The sequence below is a fragment of the Sinohyriopsis cumingii genome, chromosome 2 (assembly GCF_028554795.1).
Source record: "Sinohyriopsis cumingii isolate HCF-2022 chromosome 2, ASM2855479v2, whole genome shotgun sequence".
In the NCBI taxonomy this organism is placed as follows: Eukaryota; Metazoa; Mollusca; class Bivalvia; order Unionida; family Unionidae; genus Sinohyriopsis; species Sinohyriopsis cumingii.
In genome coordinates, this window is record NC_142962.1 from 112,107,303 (window position 1) to 112,124,090 (window position 16,788).

Consider the following 16,788-nt stretch of genomic DNA (forward strand, 5'->3'; position numbering starts at 1 on the left):
AAAACAAGATGGGCAATATAATGAATGACATAAGGTACATGGCATCAAATACAAGATGGGCAATATACTGAATGACATAAGGTACAGGGCATCATAATCATGTTATACTGCTTTAACACTTTTTGCCATAGACGGGGGACTAGCACCAGGTAAAGATAAAGTAAAGTAATTGTGGCAGGTGAAGTATTATATTAGCTCTTACTAAAAACAAAAACAAAACGCATATATCATAATGTCTTTATATAAAACATTCATACTGGAAACTAATTAAGAAATATTGTGATCTGTATTACATGAATCAGGCACATAATGATTTTATATTATTTGATAGCATCATTTCTCCTATTTGATACACATTTATTATTACTATTATTATTATTATTATTATTAATATTATTATTATTATTATTATTATCATTAACATTTCATTTATGTGATATCTGCACTGATACCTTTGGCTAGCTTATAAATAAACACGGAATTCTCTGCATCAGGCGTAAGACTGATAATGCTTCACAACATTCCATATCCAGGTGGTATTTTACAAATTATCCAAATTTTGGGTGTTGACCCTCAGTATTGAAGCCATAGATTTTAAACCATTATGTAAAAGGTAAATGCAATAGTATTACTCAAAAGGTTGTTAAAATTAATTAAAAGGTTACTACTAATTGATGACAAGGTTGTCACTAATTAATCTGAAGGTTGTCACTAATTAATCTGAAGGTTGTCACTAATTAGTCTGAAGGTTGTCACTAATTAGTCAGAAGTTTGTCACAACTGATGTGCAGCAAATAAAATTTGTATGTTTTAAGTTTTTCTGCAACCCAAGGTGCTTGCAAAGGTAATTATGTTATTGTCTTGAATCAATTGTGAATTTATTCATATTGTCAGTTCACTCATGGTTATATAAAAAATGACATTTCTGTCAGTACCTGAATTTGACGAATGGGGTCCCATTGGGTGATTTCATTCTATATTCAAGTTCGAAGCTTAGTTCAACTCTTAACTATGGAGTTCAACTTTTAACTATGGAGTTAAACTCCAGATTAAGAAGGTGTACTGGCAATATTCTTCATAACTTTGATTTTGTGTTCTCCTCAGTATCTGATTCCTCACTCCATTTGTATGCAGGGATTTTGTTGTGATCTGAAAATTGAAGAAAAGAAGCATTTATTTTAATCCTGCTATATACAGATATACACACATACACAGGGGCCCCAACTGGCCGAGTGTTCTAAAGCGCTCTCCATTACGGATCACTGCCATCTCACCTCTGTCTGCATGGGTTCGAGCCTCGGATTCAGCCAATGTGGGTATGTGAGAAAGCCTGCCAGTAGCTTCTTGTGGGTCGGTGGTTCTTTCCAGGGTTTTCCTGGGTTCTTCCTCCACCATTAATACTGGCCATGATGTATAGCCTATTGTGTGCTGAAAACAACAACAACAACAACACACACACACACATATATACAATGCATTGCTATATTAACCCAAATTTAATTTTCATGGTTTCTTCAAGGATTTTCAAGGTTCAAAATCATGTTTTTCAAGGTGCATTATTATATTAATTTTAAAGGATACATAATGAAACTGTAGGTAAACACAAATTAATGCATATTATTACTCCATACAATGAACATTTCCTTTTTTAAAACTTAATCTCTGCATTTGCAGACATACCTGATTGGTCAAAAATGATTTCATGCTGAAGACTTCTTGTTTTGCCTGTATTAAGTGCCATTACAAGAGCTTGTTCTTTTTCAGCTGCATGCATATTAATATCTTCTGGCATAATTTGCATTTTGCAAAGCTCTTCTGAGAAAGATCTCATGCTCTAAACTTTATATTTTTCTTCATCTAGCTAAAGAAGTTAGAATCGGATGCCAGCCATGTCGAATCACATGATTCAAATTTAAACCACTGCTCTATCCAGGCTTCGTACAATCGGAAGTTCAAAATGTACAACTACACAGTGGCCAGTTGTGGAAAAATTTCCATTCTGGCATAAACTAAGCAAGATATTTTTTTTTGTTGTATTTTCCTCTTTTCTTTTTATTTAATTCTGTAAAATGAAACTATTTATTAATTCCTTTTGATTTCATGAAAGTCAAGACTTTTCAAGGTATCCAGACAATATTTTCAATTTTTAAGGTGTTTTCAAGGCCTTGAGGGAACAACTCATTTTTCAAGACTTTTCAAGCTTTTCAAGGTCCTATACAGACCCTGTTAACCACAGCTAAAAATGTTGTTCAAGTAAAATGTTTTAATAACACCAACAACACTACCATGGATGCACATTATACACTTGTAATACACCATATAATCATCTGCCATGTAGCCATTAGTACGGTATGGCTGACCCAACTGACCAATGGATCTCAATGATCTGGACCATTGGTCAATGTATGCAGTGTTGAACTTAAGTTTCAAACAAATTATTTTCTTAAAATTACCAAGTCCATTTCTTCTGACCCCAGGAACTATACCATTATTTATTACCATATGTTACATCAAGGAAGTTACCTCTCACCACAAATTCAGTAGGCCTCTTGCATACCTAAAGTGCAAGCCCACTACAAATGTTGGTCAAGGCAAGGAGTCTAGATATAATTATAAAAATACATGTTTTTTCTTGCAGTCACTGATTTTGAGCTTTGATCCTTTGACCCCAAAATTAACAGGCTTCCTTCTTTTCCAGTGTGCAAGTCATCAATATCTTTGGTGATGGTATGTTGTCATGAACTGAAATGTTTATGCAGACGTTGTCTCCCCCAAACTCATAGACTACTTCCTTACCCCAAATGCAAGCTATAAATCAATTCTGGTTCAAGTCTGTGATTTATAATAATATTATTTGCAGAAATCATTTTTTTTTCTTTTAATCTCAGTGACACTGACCTTTCAAATTCTGACTCCATATTATATTGTTTTCTCCTTTACCACATGTGACAAACTATCCACAAGCTTTGTTCTAGGAATGTTATGTATAACACAATGTCTGAAAACCATTGTTCTTTCAGCTTCAGTCACCTCTGACTTCTGACTAGAAAGTGATTGGCCCTGTTTGAGTGTTCTTAGGCAGTATTCCTTACTGATCACTGCCAACTCCCCTAGGTCCACATGGGCTCAAGTCTCAAGTTTGACCAATGAAGGTATGTGAGAAAGTATGCGAACAGTTTCCTGCTTTCAGTGGTTCTTCCCAGGCTCTTCATCCAGCAGTTATACTGACCACCATGTATATAGCCTATCATTGTTGGAAAATGGCAATAAACCCACAAAAACCACACAAAACTTGAAATTTATATGGTTCTTCCTCACCACCTGTTCAAACCATCCAGAACATTTGGTATGTATAGATGGTGGATACACAACATCACAGCATAATATGTTCTCTATTATGATGGTTGTTGGAAAATTTAACCACACTCAACCATGAGTTATGTTTTACTTTTATTTCATATCTACCAGTTTTGGTTGATAAAGACTAATTTTTGTGATGATATTCATCCCACATGACAGCAAAAGGATGATAAGACTGCTGGAAGTATAACTGAAAACAGATAAATCTAAAACTTCCTTATCGAGGCTAACATATCTTCAGTTCCTAATTGAGTTGCCGCATCAGGGATGCCTGTCTAGTAAGCCTTGTCATATTTGGTAAGTAAGTACTTCAGGCACATTTCTATTATTAGCATCTGCCACCACTACAAACAAACTGACCCTACTTCAGACACATTTCTACTATGTAGCACCTGCCACCACTACAAACACACTGACCCTACTTCAGGCACATTTCTACTATGCAGCACCTGCCACCACTACAAACAAACTGACCCTACTTCAGACACATTTTTACTATGTAGCACCTGCCACCACTACAAACAAACTGACCCTACTTCAGGCACATATATCATAATGTCTTTATATAAAACATTCATACTGGAAACTAATTAAGAAATATTGTGATCTGTATTACATGAATCAGGCACATAATGATTTTATATTATTTGATAGCATCATTTCTCCTATTTGATACACATTTATTATTACTATTATTATTATTATTATTATTAATATTATTATTATTATTATTATTATCATTAACATTTCATTTATGTGATATCTGCACTGATACCTTTGGCTAGCTTATAAATAAACACGGAATTCTCTGCATCAGGCGTAAGACTGATAATGCTTCACAACATTCCATATCCAGGTGGTATTTTACAAATTATCCAAATTTTGGGTGTTGACCCTCAGTATTGAAGCCATAGATTTTAAACCATTATGTAAAAGGTAAATGCAATAGTATTACTCAAAAGGTTGTTAAAATTAATTAAAAGGTTACTACTAATTGATGACAAGGTTGTCACTAATTAATCTGAAGGTTGTCACTAATTAATCTGAAGGTTGTCACTAATTAGTCTGAAGGTTGTCACTAATTAGTCAGAAGTTTGTCACAACTGATGTGCAGCAAATAAAATTTGTATGTTTTAAGTTTTTCTGCAACCCAAGGTGCTTGCAAAGGTAATTATGTTATTGTCTTGAATCAATTGTGAATTTATTCATATTGTCAGTTCACTCATGGTTATATAAAAAATGACATTTCTGTCAGTACCTGAATTTGACGAATGGGGTCCCATTGGGTGATTTCATTCTATATTCAAGTTCGAAGCTTAGTTCAACTCTTAACTATGGAGTTCAACTTTTAACTATGGAGTTAAACTCCAGATTAAGAAGGTGTACTGGCAATATTCTTCATAACTTTGATTTTGTGTTCTCCTCAGTATCTGATTCCTCACTCCATTTGTATGCAGGGATTTTGTTGTGATCTGAAAATTGAAGAAAAGAAGCATTTATTTTAATCCTGCTATATACAGATATACACACATACACAGGGGCCCCAACTGGCCGAGTGTTCTAAAGCGCTCTCCATTACGGATCACTGCCATCTCACCTCTGTCTGCATGGGTTCGAGCCTCGGATTCAGCCAATGTGGGTATGTGAGAAAGCCTGCCAGTAGCTTCTTGTGGGTCGGTGGTTCTTTCCAGGGTTTTCCTGGGTTCTTCCTCCACCATTAATACTGGCCATGATGTATAGCCTATTGTGTGCTGAAAACAACAACAACAACAACACACACACACACATATATACAATGCATTGCTATATTAACCCAAATTTAATTTTCATGGTTTCTTCAAGGATTTTCAAGGTTCAAAATCATGTTTTTCAAGGTGCATTATTATATTAATTTTAAAGGATACATAATGAAACTGTAGGTAAACACAAATTAATGCATATTATTACTCCATACAATGAACATTTCCTTTTTTAAAACTTAATCTCTGCATTTGCAGACATACCTGATTGGTCAAAAATGATTTCATGCTGAAGACTTCTTGTTTTGCCTGTATTAAGTGCCATTACAAGAGCTTGTTCTTTTTCAGCTGCATGCATATTAATATCTTCTGGCATAATTTGCATTTTGCAAAGCTCTTCTGAGAAAGATCTCATGCTCTAAACTTTATATTTTTCTTCATCTAGCTAAAGAAGTTAGAATCGGATGCCAGCCATGTCGAATCACATGATTCAAATTTAAACCACTGCTCTATCCAGGCTTCGTACAATCGGAAGTTCAAAATGTACAACTACACAGTGGCCAGTTGTGGAAAAATTTCCATTCTGGCATAAACTAAGCAAGATATTTTTTTTTGTTGTATTTTCCTCTTTTCTTTTTATTTAATTCTGTAAAATGAAACTATTTATTAATTCCTTTTGATTTCATGAAAGTCAAGACTTTTCAAGGTATCCAGACAATATTTTCAATTTTTAAGGTGTTTTCAAGGCCTTGAGGGAACAACTCATTTTTCAAGACTTTTCAAGCTTTTCAAGGTCCTATACAGACCCTGTTAACCACAGCTAAAAATGTTGTTCAAGTAAAATGTTTTAATAACACCAACAACACTACCATGGATGCACATTATACACTTGTAATACACCATATAATCATCTGCCATGTAGCCATTAGTACGGTATGGCTGACCCAACTGACCAATGGATCTCAATGATCTGGACCATTGGTCAATGTATGCAGTGTTGAACTTAAGTTTCAAACAAATTATTTTCTTAAAATTACCAAGTCCATTTCTTCTGACCCCAGGAACTATACCATTATTTATTACCATATGTTACATCAAGGAAGTTACCTCTCACCACAAATTCAGTAGGCCTCTTGCATACCTAAAGTGCAAGCCCACTACAAATGTTGGTCAAGGCAAGGAGTCTAGATATAATTATAAAAATACATGTTTTTTCTTGCAGTCACTGATTTTGAGCTTTGATCCTTTGACCCCAAAATTAACAGGCTTCCTTCTTTTCCAGTGTGCAAGTCATCAATATCTTTGGTGATGGTATGTTGTCATGAACTGAAATGTTTATGCAGACGTTGTCTCCCCCAAACTCATAGACTACTTCCTTACCCCAAATGCAAGCTATAAATCAATTCTGGTTCAAGTCTGTGATTTATAATAATATTATTTGCAGAAATCATTTTTTTTTCTTTTAATCTCAGTGACACTGACCTTTCAAATTCTGACTCCATATTATATTGTTTTCTCCTTTACCACATGTGACAAACTATCCACAAGCTTTGTTCTAGGAATGTTATGTATAACACAATGTCTGAAAACCATTGTTCTTTCAGCTTCAGTCACCTCTGACTTCTGACTAGAAAGTGATTGGCCCTGTTTGAGTGTTCTTAGGCAGTATTCCTTACTGATCACTGCCAACTCCCCTAGGTCCACATGGGCTCAAGTCTCAAGTTTGACCAATGAAGGTATGTGAGAAAGTATGCGAACAGTTTCCTGCTTTCAGTGGTTCTTCCCAGGCTCTTCATCCAGCAGTTATACTGACCACCATGTATATAGCCTATCATTGTTGGAAAATGGCAATAAACCCACAAAAACCACACAAAACTTGAAATTTATATGGTTCTTCCTCACCACCTGTTCAAACCATCCAGAACATTTGGTATGTATAGATGGTGGATACACAACATCACAGCATAATATGTTCTCTATTATGATGGTTGTTGGAAAATTTAACCACACTCAACCATGAGTTATGTTTTACTTTTATTTCATATCTACCAGTTTTGGTTGATAAAGACTAATTTTTGTGATGATATTCATCCCACATGACAGCAAAAGGATGATAAGACTGCTGGAAGTATAACTGAAAACAGATAAATCTAAAACTTCCTTATCGAGGCTAACATATCTTCAGTTCCTAATTGAGTTGCCGCATCAGGGATGCCTGTCTAGTAAGCCTTGTCATATTTGGTAAGTAAGTACTTCAGGCACATTTCTATTATTAGCATCTGCCACCACTACAAACAAACTGACCCTACTTCAGACACATTTCTACTATGTAGCACCTGCCACCACTACAAACACACTGACCCTACTTCAGGCACATTTCTACTATGCAGCACCTGCCACCACTACAAACAAACTGACCCTACTTCAGACACATTTTTACTATGTAGCACCTGCCACCACTACAAACAAACTGACCCTACTTCAGGCACATATATCATAATGTCTTTATATAAAACATTCATACTGGAAACTAATTAAGAAATATTGTGATCTGTATTACATGAATCAGGCACATAATGATTTTATATTATTTGATAGCATCATTTCTCCTATTTGATACACATTTATTATTACTATTATTATTATTATTATTATTAATATTATTATTATTATTATTATTATCATTAACATTTCATTTATGTGATATCTGCACTGATACCTTTGGCTAGCTTATAAATAAACACGGAATTCTCTGCATCAGGCGTAAGACTGATAATGCTTCACAACATTCCATATCCAGGTGGTATTTTACAAATTATCCAAATTTTGGGTGTTGACCCTCAGTATTGAAGCCATAGATTTTAAACCATTATGTAAAAGGTAAATGCAATAGTATTACTCAAAAGGTTGTTAAAATTAATTAAAAGGTTACTACTAATTGATGACAAGGTTGTCACTAATTAATCTGAAGGTTGTCACTAATTAATCTGAAGGTTGTCACTAATTAGTCTGAAGGTTGTCACTAATTAGTCAGAAGTTTGTCACAACTGATGTGCAGCAAATAAAATTTGTATGTTTTAAGTTTTTCTGCAACCCAAGGTGCTTGCAAAGGTAATTATGTTATTGTCTTGAATCAATTGTGAATTTATTCATATTGTCAGTTCACTCATGGTTATATAAAAAATGACATTTCTGTCAGTACCTGAATTTGACGAATGGGGTCCCATTGGGTGATTTCATTCTATATTCAAGTTCGAAGCTTAGTTCAACTCTTAACTATGGAGTTCAACTTTTAACTATGGAGTTAAACTCCAGATTAAGAAGGTGTACTGGCAATATTCTTCATAACTTTGATTTTGTGTTCTCCTCAGTATCTGATTCCTCACTCCATTTGTATGCAGGGATTTTGTTGTGATCTGAAAATTGAAGAAAAGAAGCATTTATTTTAATCCTGCTATATACAGATATACACACATACACAGGGGCCCCAACTGGCCGAGTGTTCTAAAGCGCTCTCCATTACGGATCACTGCCATCTCACCTCTGTCTGCATGGGTTCGAGCCTCGGATTCAGCCAATGTGGGTATGTGAGAAAGCCTGCCAGTAGCTTCTTGTGGGTCGGTGGTTCTTTCCAGGGTTTTCCTGGGTTCTTCCTCCACCATTAATACTGGCCATGATGTATAGCCTATTGTGTGCTGAAAACAACAACAACAACAACACACACACACACATATATACAATGCATTGCTATATTAACCCAAATTTAATTTTCATGGTTTCTTCAAGGATTTTCAAGGTTCAAAATCATGTTTTTCAAGGTGCATTATTATATTAATTTTAAAGGATACATAATGAAACTGTAGGTAAACACAAATTAATGCATATTATTACTCCATACAATGAACATTTCCTTTTTTAAAACTTAATCTCTGCATTTGCAGACATACCTGATTGGTCAAAAATGATTTCATGCTGAAGACTTCTTGTTTTGCCTGTATTAAGTGCCATTACAAGAGCTTGTTCTTTTTCAGCTGCATGCATATTAATATCTTCTGGCATAATTTGCATTTTGCAAAGCTCTTCTGAGAAAGATCTCATGCTCTAAACTTTATATTTTTCTTCATCTAGCTAAAGAAGTTAGAATCGGATGCCAGCCATGTCGAATCACATGATTCAAATTTAAACCACTGCTCTATCCAGGCTTCGTACAATCGGAAGTTCAAAATGTACAACTACACAGTGGCCAGTTGTGGAAAAATTTCCATTCTGGCATAAACTAAGCAAGATATTTTTTTTTGTTGTATTTTCCTCTTTTCTTTTTATTTAATTCTGTAAAATGAAACTATTTATTAATTCCTTTTGATTTCATGAAAGTCAAGACTTTTCAAGGTATCCAGACAATATTTTCAATTTTTAAGGTGTTTTCAAGGCCTTGAGGGAACAACTCATTTTTCAAGACTTTTCAAGCTTTTCAAGGTCCTATACAGACCCTGTTAACCACAGCTAAAAATGTTGTTCAAGTAAAATGTTTTAATAACACCAACAACACTACCATGGATGCACATTATACACTTGTAATACACCATATAATCATCTGCCATGTAGCCATTAGTACGGTATGGCTGACCCAACTGACCAATGGATCTCAATGATCTGGACCATTGGTCAATGTATGCAGTGTTGAACTTAAGTTTCAAACAAATTATTTTCTTAAAATTACCAAGTCCATTTCTTCTGACCCCAGGAACTATACCATTATTTATTACCATATGTTACATCAAGGAAGTTACCTCTCACCACAAATTCAGTAGGCCTCTTGCATACCTAAAGTGCAAGCCCACTACAAATGTTGGTCAAGGCAAGGAGTCTAGATATAATTATAAAAATACATGTTTTTTCTTGCAGTCACTGATTTTGAGCTTTGATCCTTTGACCCCAAAATTAACAGGCTTCCTTCTTTTCCAGTGTGCAAGTCATCAATATCTTTGGTGATGGTATGTTGTCATGAACTGAAATGTTTATGCAGACGTTGTCTCCCCCAAACTCATAGACTACTTCCTTACCCCAAATGCAAGCTATAAATCAATTCTGGTTCAAGTCTGTGATTTATAATAATATTATTTGCAGAAATCATTTTTTTTTCTTTTAATCTCAGTGACACTGACCTTTCAAATTCTGACTCCATATTATATTGTTTTCTCCTTTACCACATGTGACAAACTATCCACAAGCTTTGTTCTAGGAATGTTATGTATAACACAATGTCTGAAAACCATTGTTCTTTCAGCTTCAGTCACCTCTGACTTCTGACTAGAAAGTGATTGGCCCTGTTTGAGTGTTCTTAGGCAGTATTCCTTACTGATCACTGCCAACTCCCCTAGGTCCACATGGGCTCAAGTCTCAAGTTTGACCAATGAAGGTATGTGAGAAAGTATGCGAACAGTTTCCTGCTTTCAGTGGTTCTTCCCAGGCTCTTCATCCAGCAGTTATACTGACCACCATGTATATAGCCTATCATTGTTGGAAAATGGCAATAAACCCACAAAAACCACACAAAACTTGAAATTTATATGGTTCTTCCTCACCACCTGTTCAAACCATCCAGAACATTTGGTATGTATAGATGGTGGATACACAACATCACAGCATAATATGTTCTCTATTATGATGGTTGTTGGAAAATTTAACCACACTCAACCATGAGTTATGTTTTACTTTTATTTCATATCTACCAGTTTTGGTTGATAAAGACTAATTTTTGTGATGATATTCATCCCACATGACAGCAAAAGGATGATAAGACTGCTGGAAGTATAACTGAAAACAGATAAATCTAAAACTTCCTTATCGAGGCTAACATATCTTCAGTTCCTAATTGAGTTGCCGCATCAGGGATGCCTGTCTAGTAAGCCTTGTCATATTTGGTAAGTAAGTACTTCAGGCACATTTCTATTATTAGCATCTGCCACCACTACAAACAAACTGACCCTACTTCAGACACATTTCTACTATGTAGCACCTGCCACCACTACAAACAAACTGACCCTACTTCAGGCACATTTCTACTATGCAGCACCTGCCACCACTACAAACAAACTGACCCTACTTCAGACACATTTTTACTATGTAGCACCTGCCACCACTACAAACAAACTGACCCTACTTCAGGCACATTTCTACTATGTAGCACCTGCCACCACTACAAACAAACTGACCCTACTTCAGGCACATTTCTACTATTTAGCACCTGCCACCACTACAAACAAACTGACCCTACTTCAAGTACATTTATACTATGTAGCACCTGCTACCACTACAAACAAATTGACCCTACTTCAGGCACATTTCTACTATGTAGCACCTGCCACCACTACAAACAAACTGACCCTACTTCAGGCACATTTCTACTATGTAGCACCTGCCACCACTACAAACAAATTGACCCTACTTCAGGCACATTTCTACTATTTAGCACCTGTCACCACTACAAACACAGTGACCCTACTTCAGGCACATTTCTACTATGTAGCACCTGCCACCACTACAAACAAATTGACCCTACTTCAGACACATTTCTACTATTTAGCACCTGCCACCACTGCAAACAAACTGACCCTGTGAGGGTTCTAATCTCATTTATGAAATGCAGTTTCAAGTGATTTATTTCTGAGAAATACAGAACATTTCATTATATGGTGTGGTGAATATCACATGTAAACGGCACAAAACCAACACATATCTCCTTCCGTTTGTGGTTATTGTCTGGGATGGGATCCAAAATAACAACTCGGCATGGAATTTTATTTCCTTTTTAATATGCTGTCTTTCCTCCAATAGATATAAATTTACAATGCCACATTTCTATTTATTGGTATAATAATTTTAGATTTTTAGATTTTATCTTCTTTTTCTATCAAAAAAATAATCTTTTACAATTTTATTTAGAAGCATCTTTAATACCAACTCAGTACAGTTATGTGATAAAACTATACTTCCATCTGCTTCTTTCAAATTTATCAAAAACTTTTGAAATTTACCATTCTGTTACTAAACTATTTCTTTGACGAACTAAAATAATAACAAGTTTCATATACATACAAAATGAAAATGAATTTGAGATTCTCTACATGTCAGTCTTTGCAACATATCATATCAGGCAATACAGTGAAACCTACCTTAAGATATCATGCATTCTAAAACTATATATTGTCTCTCAAGGGTGGTGGTCTCTCATTAGTGGTCACCACATTATAAGAAGCACTGATTTGTACACAGTATAAGCCTAGTCTTTCAAAACAGGTGGCCGTCAAAGTCAGTAGTCTCTCAAAACATTCCTTCATTTGATTCCACTTGTACTATAAACTCCTTTGGTTCTCTAAATTTTGTAAGTAATTACCCAGTGGCAGGTAAGTACATTCATGTAGTACATAACACTTACCTGGAATGTCCCATGATGTGGAATACAGGCCACCCGCTGCATCTACCTTCAGTGTGACACCAGAGATGAATGACGCCGCAGGTGAGAGAAGAAAGCAAGTTGCTGCTGATACCTGGAAAAAGTAAAAGGAAATATTAGCAATATTATTTTATTTTCAAATTAATACGAACTTATCTTGAAGAATATTTGTCTTCATCTTATTTTAGACCTTTTCTGTTACACAGTAACACATGATCTGACATACAACATTATATAATTTGTCCAACCAGAATCATGTTGCTCCACATTTTGAAATTTACATTTTTATAAGATCTTCCAAAGCACAAACTATCACAGGTAAATATGAAATGAATCTAGCTTTCTGCCTTTTTTAATATGGGATGAGAATCTGAAGTATGTTATCTATTCCAAAACTCATTTGGTAGATTGCTGCACTCACAATTCAAGGGTACAAAAAATTATCCACAACCTCTATGTGTCCTTAGGAAAGGCTCTTAAGTCCAACTTCCTTGACATGATATAACCAAACAACTAGGCTGTACTAGTGCTGTTAAAAACAACCAACACAACTTGAAGTGAGAGAACTCCCATAAGGTAACATATCTTTATAGTATGTAGACAGTTCAATTATGACCATATCAGGGTCAACGCAGAAGGGGAATAAACAGTAAGGTCCACAGATAGTACTAAAACAGCTCTGATATTCTTGAAAAATTCAACACACCAAATTTGGTTACAAATATATATTTTTACATAAACAAGTTAACAAGTTTTAAAAATAATATATGTACATGCAAATAAACAACTGTTTGCCTCTGAACTTGAAACGGATATTATGGTTAAGCCTCTATCAATGTTTTGGAAAGAAAATCAAGTTACTGAACTATTAAAGTTATATTTTAAACAAATCCCAAAACTGGTTCTGATAGAAGTCCATTCACATGTGTTATTATCATCACAAGCAAGTACAACTAACCACACGAGTCATGGTTTTTGACCGCAAAACCAATGTCAGAGTTCTTTCTATCAACTTGTTCACCGGACTGCAACTAAATGCAAAGTCTGGTCAAAATTCACTTATGTATGTACAAGTCACCCTATGCATAAGTTTTATAAAGCACCAAAATGCAAGCTATGACCATGGTTTTACTCCAAGGTCAGGTAGTTCTCGTTTTCAAGCTCTTTCATAAAAGTACAGATATGCCACATATCTGCACCATCTTCTTTTATAACCAATTAAATATTGCAAGAAATGTTCTACTGAAAACCCTGTCTCAGTTTGATCAATTATGCAAGAGGGCTAGAATAAACAAGACATTCTTGGATGGACACTCTGGTGACATATTTGGAATCGGATGTCCATTTTTTTCTTGTGGAACTAACAACATAGTGCCAAGGAGTGTAGGTCAAAACCATGTGTCAATAGGACCACTCATTCAGGAGATGGAGCCACATATCATTTAAAACTGCTGTAAACTCAGCCATTTTTAAAGTTGTATGAGCATCATTTTAATATAAGATCTCTGATGGACCTGGCTAAATGTGTATACTGAGTTTGAGCTGACAGTGATTTTTTAAAATTGTTGCTATTTCTAAATATCATAATTATTAAACATATATCAATTCTAGATTAAAGATGAATTGAGGACTATATCATTATTTTGTGTGTGTACATGTCTGTTAAACGTATGGATATGTGTGGACCTATTCACGTTGGTATCATTTCACAAATAATCTGTATCACAGTTTGGATGCTGTGTATTGATATTACTGTATCACAGTTTGGATGCTGTGTATTGATATTACTATATAACAGTTTGGATGCTGTGTATTGATATTACTGTATCACAGTTTGGATGCTGTGTATTGATATTACTGTATCACAGTTTGGATGCTGTGTATTGATATTACTGTATCATAGTTTGGATGCTGTGTATTGATATTACTGTATCACAGTTTTGGATGTTGTTTATTGATATTACTGTATCATAGTTTGTATGCTGTGTATTGATATTACTGTATCATAGTTTGGATGCTGTGTATTGATATTACTGTATCATAGTTTAGATGCTGTGTATTGACATTACTGTATCACAGTTTGGATGCTGTGTATTGATATTACTGTATCATAGTTTGTATGCTGTGTATTGATATTACTGTATCACAGTTTGGATGCTGTGTATTGATATTACTGTATCACAGTTTGGATGCTGTGTATTGATATTCCTGTATCACAGTTTGGATACTGTGTATTGATATTACTGTATCACAGTTTGGATACTGTGTATTGATATTATTGTATCACAGTTTGGATGCTGTGTATTGATATTCCTGTATCACAGTTTGGATACTGTGTATTGATATTATTGTATCACAGTTTGGATACTGTGTATTGATATTATTGTATCACAGTTTGGATGCTGTGTATTGATATTCCTGTATCACAGTTTGGATACTGTGTATTGATATTACTGTATCATAGTTTGGATGCTGTGTATTGACATTACTGAAGCTGTCACAACCGCTATTCTCTGAACACAAAAACATGTATTCAAATGTCATTTAAACTTTACACTTAATGAATTGGTGTAACCTAAATCTTTGATTCTCAATCTTGCAGCAAAATTGTTTTCAATATATGGTTGTTTTATTGCTGAAATGTTAAACCAGCATTCACAATAGGCTATTTTGACTCTGACCCTCATCTTGTCTTCAGGAACGGGAGAAAAATAATCCTTCATGATGATAGGGCATTGGAAAACTCTAAAATAAGGATCAAAACTTTGCATCTGACACTCACAAAGCCTCTTCCCGGCATCAGAATTCTGACCCTCAGGTCGTATTTTCCAGTTTGACCCTCAAGGCAGAGATACATTCTGACCCTCATGTGGGACTTCCCTTGTTGGCCCTCAAGGCTAAGATAAATTCTGACCCTCATGTGGGACTTCCCTTGTTGGCCCTCAAGGCTAAGATAAATTCTGACCCTCATGTGGGACTTCCCTTGTTGGCCCTCAAGGCTAAGATAAATTCTGACCCTCATGTGGGACTTCCCTTGTTGGCCCTCACGGCTAAGATAAATTCTGACCCTCAGTTGGAATTTACTTTCTGGCCCACCAAAAAGAAACAAATTCAGACTATCAGGTTGGAGTTCCCTTTCCTGCCCTCCAGAAAAAACTGACTTTAGACCCTCAGGTGTGATTCCCTTTCTCACCTTCCTGGAAAAGATAAATTCTGACCCTAAGGTGGGATTTTTCCTTTCTGGCCAACCAGACAGATGAATTCTGACCCTCAGGTGGGATTTCCTTTTCTGGCCCACCAGGCAGAAATATCTCAAACTCGATCTTACGATAGGGTCAATAAGCTCACAAGCAAACTGTTGTCCATTGCAGTCTCTAACTCTCAAACTCCTTTAGTGAGATAACAGCTGTATATTAAATGATGTTGATTACAGTGTGAGTCAGAGATATTCATTTATCTTGATATGTGAGAATATGAGATAGATGAAACGAAAAATCTTCACCATGTTTTCTGAGCAGAACTTTGGAGACTAAGGTCGGACACAGAAATTTGGTCAAGCCTCATCCCTAAGCACAAATGATAACACTTCATGTTGGATTTTCCTATCATGCCCACACACATGGTAAAGCATCCTATCATGCCCACACACATGGTAAAGCATCCTATCATGCCCACACACATGATAAAGCATCCTATCATGCCCACACACATGGTAAAGCATACTATCATGCCCACACACATGGTAAAGCATACTATCATGCCCACACACATGGTAAATCATCCTATCATGCCCATACACATGGTAAAGCATCCTATCATGCCCACACACATGGTAAAGCATAATATCAAGCCCAGACACATGGTAAAGCATCCTATCGAGCCCACACACATGGTAAAGCATGCTATCATGCCCACACACATGGTAAAGCATCCTATCATGCCCACACACATGATAAAGCATCCTATCATGCCCACACACATGGTAAAGCATACTATCATGCCCACACACATGGTATAGCATGCTATCATGCCCACACACATGGTAAAGCATCTTATCATGCCCACACACATGGTAAAGCATCCTATCAAGTCCACACACATGGTAAAGCATCCTATCGAGCCCACACACATGGTAAAGCATGCTATCCTGCCCACACACATGGTAAAGCATCCTATGGAGCCCACACACATGGTAAAGCATCCTATCATGCCCACACACATGGTAAAGCATAC

The 16,788-nt window shown here is 35.7% G+C and overlaps 1 protein-coding gene across 1 annotated transcript in view; it reads right to left on the reverse strand.

The window, feature by feature from the left end:
- Window positions 1-225: 225 nt before the first annotated feature.
- The window catches only part of LOC149805620 (peroxisomal trans-2-enoyl-CoA reductase-like), a 56,436-nt gene continuing 39,873 nt past the window's right edge, over window positions 226-16,788 (reverse strand). Inside the window, exons 7-8 of the mRNA XM_089950257.1 lie at window positions 12,538-12,649; window positions 226-8,515 (exon numbers count right to left, since the gene is read on the reverse strand). Of these exons, the coding sequence (XP_089806383.1) occupies window positions 8,442-8,515; window positions 12,538-12,649 (186 nt within the window). The 3' untranslated portion in view covers window positions 226-8,441. The remainder of the gene's footprint in view (window positions 8,516-12,537; window positions 12,650-16,788) is intronic.